At 36.9% G+C, this 15543-nt stretch overlaps 1 protein-coding gene across 9 annotated transcripts in view; it reads left to right on the forward strand.

The window, feature by feature from the left end:
- The window catches only part of tenm1 (teneurin transmembrane protein 1), a 278449-nt gene that overhangs the window by 151952 nt on the left and 110954 nt on the right, over positions 1-15543 (forward strand). For all 9 annotated transcript variants that reach the window (XM_089130471.1, XM_089130477.1, XM_039659141.2 and 6 more), the window contains 2 exons: positions 1951-2221; positions 7404-7667. In XM_089130471.1, coding sequence (XP_088986597.1) covers positions 2014-2221; positions 7404-7667 — 472 coding nt within the window. In that variant the 5' untranslated portion in view covers positions 1951-2013. The remainder of the gene's footprint in view (positions 1-1950; positions 2222-7403; positions 7668-15543) is intronic.

Consider the following 15543-nt stretch of genomic DNA (forward strand, 5'->3'; position numbering starts at 1 on the left):
TCTCTTATTTATTCCCCACTAAATGTTTTTTCCCTAAATGTTCCGATTTTATACAATTATTGTATGAATTAGGTATTGTATACCTCATTTGATGCTAATCCAAAAACTATGCAAGGCAACTGTTACATTAAAATTTTTTGTACTTCAAAGTTTAGGTAAATTTTATTAGGTGACAATATTGTGCAGGCTTCTGAAGTTATTGATAATATTGTTAATGTATTACTGTAGTTATTGTTAAAATAAAATGATAAGGAGTTATGTTATACTTTTTTTTTTCACTAATGCTGCTGCCAGCCAGCTGCAATCACCAATAAAACATTGTTTCATATATATTTTTTCTATATCGTGATAAATATCATTATCGCAAATATTCTTGAAATATCGTGATATAATTTTTAGGCTATATCGCCCACCCCTACTTGGAAGTAAACGCCCACTGCTGTGAGTCAATAGTAGTTTTGTATATTATAATGAGTTTCAATTTACCCGTCGGTGCACTTGGGGGAAATTGTTTTGAAAACGTCCAATGTTGTATAATGGCAACTGGAATGATTCGCCCATATATGTTCGACCCAGAGTCCGTGTGTTGCACCATTCCTGTCGGATCCAATGTAGACGGCACAGCACCGTTCTTTAATCTTAATCGCTGCACAATATTCTGTATTGCTCGCTAGCTCGATCCGGTTTGTCATCACGAGGTAGGCGGGGCTAAATCGGCCACGTTGATCTTGCCACGGTGGTGTTTTATCCTCTTTGACGTCGTAGTTCCCCACTTTGAAAACCGAGTTTGCTGAGGCTGGTGTCAATAAAAGCTTTTATTGGACTAACAAGGACGTTTTCAGTTCTGAAACTTACAGGATATTCTTATAATATGATGACCTCTTACAGTAGATGTCAAAAGCTCAAGGAAAATTAGATTTCTCAGTTCATCACCCCTTTAATATTGTTTATTATAATCACAACATTTTTGTCTAAATTGTGGAGCCCTACAGGCAAGCACAACAAACCTAGAGTTTTTTAATCGTTGTCGCAGTTATATATATATATTTCCCCCCAGAATCATGCAGCCATATTTTCTTATAACTTGTAATGTTAGAATCCATACATTTACTATTCTCATAATAACACATAATTAATTACCAGTGTTACATGTACAATTTCAGTTAAATAGTGTCAGTTTAAATAGTGTCATTTATTTTCATTGTTGGTTATCAATTGTTATTAATGACATTATTATTTTCAATATCAGTAGTTTGTTACAGCTCCACAATATTGGATTATCTCTAATGGCAAGAGCTCCAGATGACTGCTATGCATCAATAAAGCATATTTGTTAGATATCATTTTGTTTTCTTGTATACACTGTCAAAGGAATCAATATAGATTTTCTTGGAGCTAATTCAGAATGTAAGATTGATTCGGTAAACTACAACACAAAAGAAATTTATCCTAATGAATTATTTTAAAGTATTGACTGGTGTACTGTATAGTGAGGTACGTTACTTCCATGATTTAATTGCCTTCATTACCGGGCAGTTGTATAACTCTCTCTTGTTTTGAGCTTGTTTCTTCCCCCCGCCCCTAGTCTTTTACCCTTTTTATCTCCTCTCTTTTCCGCTATCTGAGCATCTATATCTCTTCATCTCACCCTCCATCTATCTTTCGCTCTTCTCTTTCATTTGTCCTCTGAGACCATCTCTCTTTTCTTGGTGGTCGATGAATGTTTGGCTAAAACATGGGGGTGGTTTTGGATAGTGTTTTTGTTTTGTCCTTCATGCCTCTTTAAATGAATTTCTACAGAGCAACCATTTGTACTCAGGCTGTTTCATGTATCGCTTTACAAAAAAAATGCACCAGTGAAATGAAAGTTTAGAGTACATTTGAACTGCTGTTGTTTGTTTTCTGTTTCATCACCTCTGTTCTCTGTGTTTTTTGTCTTTGTGTGTGTAGTGTGCTTTGAGTGAGTTTTTGAGATTTCTGAGTGTGTGTGTGTGTGATATTGTGAGAGCAGAGATGGATGAGAAGCTGTACCAATCTCTGGCCCGGCCCCACCCTGGCCTGGAGCTCAGTTACTCCAGCTCATCTGATGAAGAGGATGGTACCAACCTTCATCACAAACACTACAGAGAGGCGCACACCCGTCCTGATTACGAGCCTGACCGCAGATTCACCTACAACAGCCACAAAGTCCGCAGGAAACCCTTGGAGCATCCCCAGAATGGTAAGACTGTCTGTTTGTGTGTGTGTTTGTGTATCAGGGTTGTGTGCCATTCAGAATAGAATACCTTTTAAATTAAATTTAAACTTCAATTTTTAAGTGTAAAGTACAATGAAAATCATTTGAAATTCAAAGAACTTCACATGCACTACTGTTTGGGGTTGATGAGATTTAAAAAAAATTTTTTTTTAAGAAGTCTATAAGCTAACCAAAGTTACATTTATGTGATCAAAATACAGCTAAACAGTAATATAATGAAATAGTATTACAATTTAAAATAACTTTTATTTTTTTTTACATATTTAATTTAAATTTTACTAAAATTGTATTTATTTCTGTCATAGCAAATCTGATCTTTCAGCAGCCATTACTCCAATTTCCAGTGTCCCATTATCCATCAGAAATAATTTTAATATGCTTATTTAGTGCTCAAGAAACATATCTTATTATTATCATTGTTGAAAACAATTGTGATGCTTTATATATTTAATGGACGAATATTAATTGTATCCATATTTTTCAGAATTATTTGATGAATAGAAAGTTCAATAGAACAGCATTTATTTAAAATAGAAATCTTTTGTAACATTATAAATGTATTTACTGTCACTTTTGTATGAATAATAGTCATATTAATTTTTTTAAAGATAGTTTGAAAAAATAAAAGTCTTGTTTAAAATGTATAGTCTATTAAACTAATTGTTTTAAAGAGATAATCACAATAACCAGGGGTGCACATAAACTGTGGTAAAAATAAACCAAGTGTTTTTGAGTAGCATTTTTTTTGGAGAAAGGGACGTGTAAGATGGCAATCATGATGATAAGTGTGTTCTTTAATTATTAGGGGTCGCAGTCGATCCGTGATCTGCACCGACCAGGCCTCCAGGCGGTGTTGCCAGACGTACGATAATTATCATATTTGTACGATAATTTTGACCTGTATGATGTTCGATCAATAATGAAAAAAAAAACATAATGTACGATAATTTCAGAATTTTGTGACACTTCAGTGGGAGGTCATTCTAATCATAGTACTTCTATACTCATTGATCTAGCTGTGGATCTACGTCATGTTTGTGAGGAGAAAGTGAAGGTGAGTGAGCATGGCAGGGAGGGAGAGCGTGTGCGCCTTATACACCCTTCAACAATCCAGCCACAGCTGAGAAAGGAAGCGGATGTGTGTCAGTAAATTCGGTCCGTGCATTCGGTCTTAAAATGACCATAGGCTAATATTCCTATATTCCTGCTGTTGTCTGTGTCATTAATGTTAAATAAAATAAAAACGACAGCTTGTAGGATAAGTGTGCCGCGTAAAGTATGGGTACCACGCAGTATGTTCAGGTACTCCCTTGAAAACAGACCAAAAAAAGTTATGTGCACTCTTCACAATAACACCTAAAAATAGAGACTAAATAATGTCTTATTTTGATTTTAGTCGAGATAGAGTTGTTGCAGTATATAGTTTAATTTAAAATGCACAGCAGATTCATTCATATATTATGACCAACTTATATAACAAGTAATGGATGTCAAATTAAAATATCCACAAGGATATGTGCATGTCTGCATGTGTTTGCACAAGAGAGATAGATAGACAGCATTAAATGATGGCAAATAATTAATATCCCTCTACATTTAGCTGGACACTGAAGCTGTTATCATAAGCAGTTGACATTGGATGAAAGGCTGCATTATCTAAAGGAGTTTATAGGCAAGCTGTTGTTGTTTTGGTAGTTGCTTTAATGATAGTGATTATATGGTATGATTCCTTAGTAAGGAACAGAATTCTTTGAAAACTCACTGTAAATTGAAATGAGCTATCAACAGACACACACACACACACACCAAACATCAAACACTATTGTCATTAAATAATGATGGGATGTGTGTTTTACTTTTGAATAATGAATACAATTTAAATTTTTTAATAATATAATTTATTTCACCCATTATTCTTCTGTCTTTGATATTCTACATTCATGGGTTCATTTTTGCTTGTCTGAGTCCCAAGGGTGAAATATTTCCATTAATTAAAGGATTTCCTATAACTAAGACACACACACAGGCAGTGTTCCCTTTAATTTTTATTCTTGCTGAGTAGAACTTACTTCGGTCGGACCCTTTGGTCACCTGAACAGAAACATGTAGATTATATGTACAGTAAGTTATTAAATTATATTAATAAAATGAAAATAATGATTACATATTCATACATAAATATGTATTATATAAATAATTAAATATGTATGATTTAATTATATATTAATACTTAATAATAAATTATGTTATTCAGATGGCATACATATTAATTTGGTTTTGAAACAAAAAACAAGACAAAAAAAATAATAATGCATGACCTCTGTGGGTTTCTTTTTGCATAACACATTATGAACTCAACTTTCCACAAAAGATGTCTCGTATTTAAAAAAATGGATATGTGGAAAGTTGAAATGCTGCAAATTAGGGCTTACCCCTATTAGTTGACCAAATTTTAGTCGATGAGAAGAATCCGGTCAACCAAATTTTATTGGTCACAGAAATAAAAATCTCTGTAGGACAGATCATTGACACTGCTGGTAATTATGGTAATCACGTTGGGCAGGCAATCCAAATGTTTGCCCATCATTCATCGATCTCAAACATCTTATCATTTGAAATTTTCAATGGATTTACATGACGACTAGGAAAATCCTTGGTCAGGGCCAGACCTCTAATGTTAGAGCAAGCAACAATTATAGCAGCTGTAATTCAAGGAAACATTATTTTTAATCTATCTTGAGTGCTGAATATTATTTCTCACCTGTATGGAATAAACATCAGGATAGATTGATAGATGCATACATATCTATATTGGAGGTTGTTGAGCAGGTTACAGTGAGGCTTTTTGTTTCCTCTATGAAATTATTCAAATGCTACATGCAGAACAAAACACTGTGTTCCAGTTACCACGGAAACAGCTTCACAAATAATGAGAGAGAGAGAGAGAGAGAGAGAGAGAGAGAGAAAGGGGTAAAGAAAGGTCTTTCACCCACTCCTCTTACTCTAGCTTTTTCCATCCAAGTCTGCTTGTGGACAAGTATGTGTGTGTGTGTGGGTCAGGCCGAGTAGCAGGGGGTCATGTTCTCAGTGAAGGACGGAGAACTGCATCGTGGGCAATTAGTACTGAGATGATTAGAGCAGGGAGAGCAGTGAGAGGGGTCGCCACAGAGACAGGAGTCAGAGAGGTAGAGGAGAGGATTCTTAAGGACACTTGAGTAAAGAGCTTGCTCATCACACACACACACACAGGTCTGAAAAATCACACTTCTTCAGCACACACACACTCAGTGCTATACACTTCCGGGAAAGCCCATCAAGAGCCCATCACCTTTACTTCAACAAATGAAGAGAAGAGGAGAGATGAGAAGATATGAGGGCAAGAGATGAGAAGGAACAAGATGAGGTTGGAATAAGAAAAGAGATCAAATTAAATAAGAAGAGGCAACATAAGATGAAAAGATATTGGAGAAAGAGACTGTTGCCTGCTATGTAGATATACTTGCTAACAACTCAAAGTTCCCAAAAAGTCCAGTCAATGATAGTCAACATTTGGTAGTTGATATGGCAAACAATAGTTGTTTACATAAAATCTTTTTTTTTGCACATTTATGTTTTGCTGTCTATTTTTTACAAAGGCTAATTCGAAATGACTAGTTTAAAATAACACAACATTGTATTGTATATCTGGAGTGGAAAACAAGATCATTTAATTTGAACCCAGATCTCGCATGCGTTTGTTTTCTCCATGTCATGCGCAGGCAGGAAGGCAGCAAGGTGAAGGGAGTATTTTGAGTCATGTCAAAATGGCATATAACAATTAGGACTACTGATGTGAAATTTTATACGGATTCAAAGGGGAAACATGAATGAAAACATTACAATAACAGATCCTACATCAGCCTATGTATAAATATTGTAGTTGCTACACGTCAAGCTTTTCTTGTGATTTTGCTGCCTGTCATGTGTACAGGTACTTTTTACAAAAAAGAGGCATGTTCAAACCCAATGTGCAAAGGGGTCGTAATGAACAACAATACGTTGACGTACAGATTTATGTTAGTGAACTAATTTGAAGAAATCCGTTTATAATAGGCTATTGAGTTTGTACTGTGGGTCCCTCACTGCCTATTTATTCAGTTGATGATGATAATTCAGTTGATTGTATGATGATCATAATTCAAGGCAAGCACATTGTATATATTTTTCAGCTGCATTGAGTACTGTTTGATTCATATATTAAGTAGACTGTTTAAAAGGGGTCCCTCTGCGGGTTTGTTAGACTAGTCAACTAGTCGGTTACAAAAGCTTGGATAGTTCATCCAAATATGAAGACTTGGTCATTACTTACACACCCTCAAGTTGTTCCAAGCCTGTATGAACCCCTCGCCCCTGGTGAACCCGTAGTATTTGTTGAGTACCAGACACGCTCTTGGACAATATCTTTTTCCTAGTAAACAATGCTTTTTGAGCACCAATTCAGCATATTAGAATATTAGATTTCTGAATGATCATGTGACACTGAAGACTGGTATATTGTATGCTGAAAATTCAGCTTTGCCATCACAGGAATTAATTACATTTTTAAATATATTAAGATAGAAAACAGAGATTGTTTTTTTTTTTTTTTTTTTTTTTTTTTTTAAACAATGGCAGTAAATCTCCTTGAATCTTGAGAGAATGTGGTGTTGTGTGTGTGTGTGTGTGTGTGTGTGCATGTGTGTGCTAAAATGAGTTGTCAGCGCTGAAGTAAAAGTAAAAATGACAGAGAAAAGTAGTGCTACACACACACGCGCAATGTGTTTCTGTGTAGGAGAGTGCATGTGTGTGTATCGGAGTGTGCATATGTGAGTCCATATGTCTCTTCTTGGGGGAATTTAAATGGTTTTCACATTCTGAGCATGTTAAAAGCAGAATTCTTTTCTGTTAAATATTTATTTGGGGTTTTATAAGTCATTCTCCATCTCTGAAGAGTGAACTAAATTGTTTCTGAGCCAGGCTCCAGAAATCTCAGCAGTCAGTACACAGCTCCAGTGCTGAACTCTAATCCACTGGCCTGCGGGAGTGTGTGTCCGTTTACTAAAACTTTGATTTGTGAAATAGATTACATTCATTCACTCCTCTCTATTTTATTTTTTTTTTCTCCCAGATTTCTCGGATCCTTCCCAGACTGTGTTCCCTGATTTCCAGACAGAGCTTCACGCAGCCAATCAGGAGCTTGCATACCCAGGAGGCGTGTCTGCAAGTGTTCCCTCTGATCCTGAATCCGAGGGCGGCGCTTCTCCCGACCACGCCCTGCGCTTGTGGATGCAGGAAGTGAAGTCCGAGCACAGCTCCTGCCTGTCGAGCCGAGCGAACTCAGTTCTGTCCCTCACCGATACAGAACAAGAGCGCAAGTCTGAGCCAGAGAACGGTACAGGATTATTTTATATTATTAGACATTGTATTACTGTATTTTTTTATAGGTCAACCAGATTGTGGTGTGGTGATAATGATGATGTTCAATAATATTTAATTTTTATGCGTGTGTGCCTGTGTGTGTGTGTGTGGGTTACTCTAAAGTGCCCTCATCAGTGTATGACTTTACAATTTTAATGAGAGCTGCCGCAAAGGGAGATACACATGCAGTTAAACAGACTTCCCAGTTTTGCTGCACACACACACACACCACTTTCACTACGATACTCAGTGATGCAATATTTATGTGCCGCACTAATAACTGCTTTGGTGTGTAAACTACACTCCATTATGTCACACATGTACTCACACACTCACATTAAGGTTATGTTATTGTTAAACACACTTGCGTAGGGTTGTATTTGACTGACCCCTGCGGAAGCACTGCAGACCATTGTCTTATGGGGATGATTTGCTATATCTGGCCGTGTAGTGCTTTCTACTCTCCACATAAAGGGCTCCCGCTCTTTTCTCCACACTCCTCCTTCCACGAACATCCTCTTCAACTGTAGTACTTGACTTGGATCTGCTATCTGCTTTTTTTTTTGCTTTGCATCTCTCTTCCATGCACATAATGTATGCACTGTCTTATCAAAGTCGCTTTGATAAGAAAGTGCCTGCCGAGAATATAAACTCAAATGTGAGCGGCGACAGTATGATAACACTAAAACAGCATTATATCAATTAGTTAAGTGCTAAATAATTGTCATATCATTGAAAACATGTTTTGAAATGAAAGTGTTTGATGTAGCCTACTGTGCAGATTCACTCTTATTACTCTGTGTATATTTCCCAATGTTAGGAAAGAGTGACTGAAGTTTCTTTTTAACATGGTTTCCTTTTAGTTTGCTTATCTTAGTTTACTTAAAATTTAGTCATGTTTCTGTACAGGAAAAAAAGGATACTGTCCCAGGCAGCTTAATATAATTAGCTTTTTCAATTAAATTTACATATATTTCCTTTAACCTTAAAACACAAACAATGCAAAACGTAAAACACCTTCATATTAACAGTACATCGGGCTGTATTACACACTGTTTTTCAGAGTGTGTATGACTGACTTTCTCCCCTGGAATATAAAAGATATTTTGTAAAATGTGCCAGATTTAGCCAACACTGGCTAATTGTGTAATCCTTGTTACAACTATGCACTGTAATAATACATTCAGTGATATTAATTAACAACATGTACTTACTATAATTAGGGCTAGTGTTAGAGTGTGATTTAGGGTTAGTTGGACACTGTAAAATAAAGTGTTACCGGAAAGTGATACAGGTTTGGAGTTAAATCAGGCTGAGTAACAGAGTTTTCATTTTTGGGTGAACTATCCCGTTTAACAATTTAAGCTGCACATTTCTGCATGTTGGGTTGTAGGATACGGCCAAAACCGCGTCACATCATGAATACGTTTATTTAGTATATCACAGTATAATTATTTTAGCTGTAAAAAAGGTTGTTACAAATACTATTAATAGCCTAAAAAAAAAAAATACCAAGCCTATTCTAGGCAGGAAAAACAGGTTTTTAAAATGAGAGAAAAAGAAATGTACAGTAGGACTTGGTTTTGCCCATCGAGAATTGATTGGATCATTAGATCTTTGTGGTTTGCTAATTGCTACGATCTTGGTAGTGACAGGTTGCTGGAAGAAAGGGATTATTTTACAGCTCTTGCGCACAGTACTCTTTCAGTACTTTCTACCAATGTCTACTGGTTTATTATTAAACCAAAAAGGCTGTTATTAAAGGATAGATCAGTATTAGACCAGACCACAAAACTGGGACCAACAAGTTACTGATTTCGCATATAAAGAGGTTATCAATGTGTAACTGCTTTGCAATTGCTAAATTAAATGCAGTGAAAAAAAATAAACCTTGACTAATGTTAAAAAAGCACAGAAATGCTATGAAATGGCCCCTTAAGAAAGCACCGTCAATTTAAATTATATGAACCACCACAAAACTTTTTTTCCGTTGGCCTCAAACAATCTTTTTAGTGAATTATGTTTGGCTTTGGACAGCGAAGTGGACAGCGAACATGCTCACTCACACTGAAAGATAGATGTGGTATGATTACCATCTTTGCATCCAGAGAGATCTAATGAATTTCTCCTGATTCAATAGATGCAAATTAAAATTAATTACAAAGGCTGGACAGGCGCTTTAAAGCCAGACCAGATTGGTGTGTGCTCAATCAAGTAGGAGAAGGAAACTAACGTCTCAAAATCCTGGGTCAATTCAGAGGTTTCTTAATATCAAGCTTCTCATATTTGACACTGTCAGTGCAATGCACCGTAACCGTTCATACCGAGAGCTCATGAAGCCAATTACACAGTTTCTCATGCAGAGTAGATAACCATGCAAACACAGAATAAAAAAAGGCTCCCCTTCTCTGAAAAATAATAAACGAGAAAACATCCACAGAATATTTTTTTTTAATATATTCTGCTGGATTTTCTGATTTTCCACTACTACAACTGTCACTTTTTCCCCAAACCATTTCCCGAGTGGAACACCACAGTAAGACTAATGCTAATATACTATAAGCCCCCGATGGCTTCTCAACAGTCTGCCTGCATTTCATGCCATCCACTCACATTAGTTTGCCTTATAGATTCGAGACGGCTTTTTCAGAGCTCACAGCACCTGTGCTCCCACTCCCTTGAGAATGGCAGCCATCGCAGGTGTTAAAAGAGTCTTTGGCTGTCGGGAGCCACGAGGTCCCTTGTCTCAGTGCAGACTCCCGCCTTTACAGTTCAGCCTGTGTCACAGCTCCGTAGCTGATAAATGCCGCAGTTTGTTCATCTTCAAATGATGGCAGACTGCAGATTACACAGTCGCAGTAAGTTCATTATCACGCTAAAGGTTTTTAATTTACAGAGTCTTGAAAAGGTAAGATGAGACTACAATGAAAGTCGAAGGTGACGGAATTGAGACCGACACGAGGCGGTGAAAGCAGGGTGTTTGATTATCAGGCAATAATACAATTAATCCAATGAATGTCTGGAGGAATTGAAAAACTATACGTCTGCAGCTTAAATTGAGCATGAGGGAACAGTCGTTCATCGCACTTTTCTGTTTGAGCGTGTGAGTGTGTGTTTCTTGTGAAAGCTCATGTAACAGTCAATCCTCAAAACGACAGTGTGTAAATGCATTGGGCTTTCAGGTCTCAAAGCAGGCACTCTAGTGTCTTACCAACACCGTCATTCCACAACATGGGTGTGTGTGTGTGTGTGTGTGTGTCTGTCAAGTCACTGAACCTCTAAAGCACTCACAGATGTGTGTGTGTGTGTGTGTTATATGCAACTTTAATATCAATTATTTTTCACTATACAACACTAACAGAGCACTTGTTCTGCCAGAGTGACTTTACTTTACAGCAACACACATACACACACTTCTCAGCAGAGTGAATGTAAATCTATACGCTGTCCACGTAGTCATGCCCCCCACCTCCCCTCTGTATTGAATTATGACTCTCACTAACTGGTATGAATACAGAAAACACGGAGATAGAAAACAATCACTTTTTTCGTTCTCTCTCTCTTTTCATCTTCTCATTTAATAGCAGTGGAACCAGCCTTCATTTCACATTCAGACAGAAATACGCTTTTATTTGTTCCGTTCTTTAATGTATTTTTTTTTTATATATTCGATAATTTATTTATTTGTGTTGCTTTATCCTCTGACAGGAAATTGTCAGAGGTACAAATTAGAATAAAATGACCTCTCTTCCTTCCTCCCTCTCTCGCTTCCTCGCACCCTCCCTCTCTCTGCCTCGCAGTAAGATTACTCTATTAATTCTTTATGCTTGTAGGTGGCACAGATTCCGGATCTGAAATGATGGATTTTCACCTATGAATTAATTTCATCTCTGTCATTTAAAGTTCAGCCATCAGAGCTGTCGTACCATCAGGGAAAGGGAGAGAGAGAGAGAGGGAAGGATGGGTATTTGAGGAGCAAGAGTTTACGGTTGCAAAGAAGATGTGAGGTTTCCTGCTCCTCTGAGAGATGGACGATAAAACTCTCTTTTGATTCTCGGTACGTGCGTGTATTTAAGAGGTAACAGTTGCTGTGTTATTTGGAACGCATTATTTGATGCTTCTAAAACATGAGCAACAGAAATCACAGTCGAGCATGAAAATGGAGAGAATATATTCTCTATAACTTTAAAGAGCCTGAACGGCCCCATCTGATGCTCGTGACATTATTAATCTATATGCCCTTCAGAGGAACAGGAAATGGATAATTGTTTCCCCCTTTCTGAACATTCTGGGTCACTCACCCCAGAACCACTCATAAAAGCAACAGATGAGATGATGTGGGTTACAAACGACCACAACTGCATCAAATCTTTTTGTGTATACTGGCAAAAATCAAATGCCCATTAATATAATGCTATTAAAGTGCGTTACAACCATATTGATTATAGTTATAATGCATAATAAAGGATAAAAAATTTCCTAAGAGCTTTTTTTTTATGGGTGGGGGGGTGGTGTTAACTCCAAGCGATGATGAGGCCTGCAGCAGACAATCTAATGCTCCAGATTGGAGAATAATCTCTTGGGCACACAGAGATTTATGAGAGGGCTAAACTCTGAGAACCATTAAAAGGATTTTCGAATAGAACGGATGGTGGCATACTTATAGTTAAGCATCTGGGCTTGTAACACAATTACCAGTGAGTTTAATAAAAAAAAAGAGCGAGAGAGAGAGCGAGAACAGAATTATTTAAAAATGAAAAGTGACTAAAATCTAATTTTCGAGGTAACATCATTGTTCCTTACGTAAGGCTCATCATATGTGAGCAGATTACCCAGCTTTTCAGTTTGTGACGTTAGGGAGATTTCTGTTTTTTATCACTTAGTTATAGACTAGCCAATTTAATAAAGCAAAAACACTGAATAGATGGTTTAGTGTACAATAATAAAGGTGCAAAGCAGTTTTCTTGTTTACAGACACTTGCACTTTAGGAAAGCCTATTTGTACATGACGGAGGAGACAGCAGCTTTTAGGCGCGACAGCAAACGTGTCTAATCGGATGCCTTTCGAGCTGTCCAAACATGTTACTTGTGCATTTATTTGCTTCGGGGTGCCAGGCCACAGTTAATGCAGTTTCCCTCACATATACATCAAGACTTTATTACCTTCTTCAGGAAAAAAGTGGAATTGTGAAAGTTTGATAGGTGTTTTTCCAGCCTGGAGGGCTGTCTGAGCTCCGCCGAAGCTTTAATGATTAAAAACAGAAGATTGAGTTGAACCTTCAGCGAGTGTGTTTGCAGCACTGCACCTCTTCAGCCCAATAATTGAACACATGTGGTTTCTTGCGGCCCGTCCTCTCTGTTTTAATGATATCTTTCCTAATGACGCCGCCTTTAATCATCCGGCGCGCGTAATGATCTTTTTGAGTGTGCTTGCCGCTCAAACTTTTACGCCGAGCGTATTTGCCGTCGAGGCGAGCGTTATTATTGTAGAGGAGATATGCAGCTGTGAACTCTTTTAGAAATAGGGTTTTGGTACCTGTGTAATTTGTGTGATGTTTACACGGCCGACGCTTCTGCTTGAAGTCTCATTTAGTGTCAGTTTTAATGAGGCTTTCACAGTTTTAATCTCGAGTACAGTCTCTGAAACAATCCCTTTTGAACTGCTCTCTTCCACATGCGTGTGGGTGTCTGTGTGCTGAAGGGTGGCACAATGAGACATTTTAAAATTACTCCTGTCATTTCAGGAGGAGGAAATTTAATAAATCGAGATGAGAAAAGGGATGAGATCCCACTCCCTCTGTCACACATATGTGTGTGTTTTAAGACACGGTTTTAAAAACGGTCTCTTTATTCGCTCACACAATCTGTTTATCTGTGTTTCTCTTTGCATCGTCCCTCTGCTCTGCATTCTGTCCATTTCCATTTAGATGCCGCTTAGTTATCTCTCCCTCTCTTTCTCTTTCTCTTTTTCGATCCTTTCCCCCTCAGCATCTGCCACTGGTACAGTTTGTACTTTTTACATTAGCGTTTTTTTACTCTCCCTGAGGCTCCTTTTCTCTGTCTTTCTGCTTTTCTCTCTCTGCCTTTCTTTCCGTATTGCGATGTGTTTTATTGGTTTGACAAATAATGGTTTGTTTGTTTTGCCAAAGCTACAATAGTTACAATAAAGTCATTATTGTATATACAAGGCATTATTAAGGGAAATGAAAACAGTAGTAAATGTGTGAAAATGAACAAATGCAAAAATATACATAATATTAATCTAACAAACAATAACAACTAGAGTAAATCTGAGTTATACATCTGAATCAAGAATATGAATCAAGATAAAGAGACAGATTATTCACCATAGATGCTGGCAGGCAAAACTGGGAGTGGGAGTCTTCGTTTCATTGTTAGGCAAGTTATCAGCTCTTGAGACCCTTCTCCTCTCTTTCCGTCTCTTCTGTCTTTTCCTTTACTGTGTGCCTTATCTATGTGCATGCAGTTGTCCATTCGTATGTGCAAAGTTGCTCGTTGAGATATTTACAGGTCTGTGCAAAAGTCTTTGGCACGTTAGTATTTTCACCAAAAAATGGCCAGTTATTTATATATATTTATTGTAGTGTGTCTGTAAGAAATATGAATCTACATCTCCAAACATTCCTTTTGCCATTAATTGTAATAATCCATTGAGATTTACGTATGCACATGTAGTCTGACAAGAGCCATTGCTCCACACAGAGATCTGATCTCACCATCAACAAATCCATCTGGGATTACATGAAAAATTAGAAAAAAACTGAGACTAAGTCCAAAAGAACTGGGGAAACATCTCCAAAACACTTACTTTATACTGCCCTATATATCTCTATCTATCTATCTATCTATCTATCTATCTATCTATCTATCTATCTATCTATCTATCTATCTATCTATCTATCTATCTATCTATCTATCTATCTATCTATCTATCTATCTATCTATCTATCTATCTATCTATCTATCTATCTATCTATCTGTGTGTGTGTGTGTGTGTGTGTGTGTGTGTGCAGAGGCGGATTGTTTGTTAATTTTTTACCTTGATATACAATAATTATCAATTCCAGTTAATAGAGTTTACATTAAAATACTTATATACATACATACGTATATATATATATATATATATATATATATATATACTGTATATATATACAAGATGAAGAGTCAACCTCACATTAGATGTAGCAGCATGATTTTTTTTATGTAAGTTAATCAAATTTTAGATAAATTATACACAAGGAGCAGCAGGAAGTTCTAGTTCTGGAAGTTCTAATGGAAGTTCTAGTTCTCTTCCATTATAATCACTAAAGCTGTCACTCACTGTAGGTTTACACAAATCCACTTTACACTGACTGTTTGAGTCCTGTATTTCAGTATGAGCTCACTGACCATCCAAGAAAACCAGGATAAAGCCCTCAAAATTGCAGTGTAACACAAACAAGACTTGGCTATGATTGAGTGAAAACATAGAGCTTATAAAGACAAACAAGTTAATCACACACAGGTGGAATTAATCAGACCATAATGAGTCCAGGTTATGGGAAATGCAGTTCATTGTGGGAAAGCCAATGAGATGGGAGGAGTGCCATTTACTTTACAAGTAAATATGAAGAGACAGATTCATGAAGATACAACTCCCAGTAATTCGCACCTTGATAGGATGCAAATATTTCTACCCATTATGGCTTGAGTGTATAATGCGCTGTTACTTTTAGTCAAAAAAAGAAAAGAAAAATACTGCAATTGTCTGGTGTTTTTGTTTGTTTGTTTGTTTGTTTTATTTGTTGAGGCATTCTGCATCCCTTCATCACACTTCTCAGCACACA

This window comes from Pimephales promelas, chromosome 4, assembly GCF_988280905.1.
Source record: "Pimephales promelas chromosome 4, fPimPro1.hap1.1, whole genome shotgun sequence".
In the NCBI taxonomy this organism is placed as follows: Eukaryota; Metazoa; Chordata; class Actinopteri; order Cypriniformes; family Leuciscidae; genus Pimephales; species Pimephales promelas.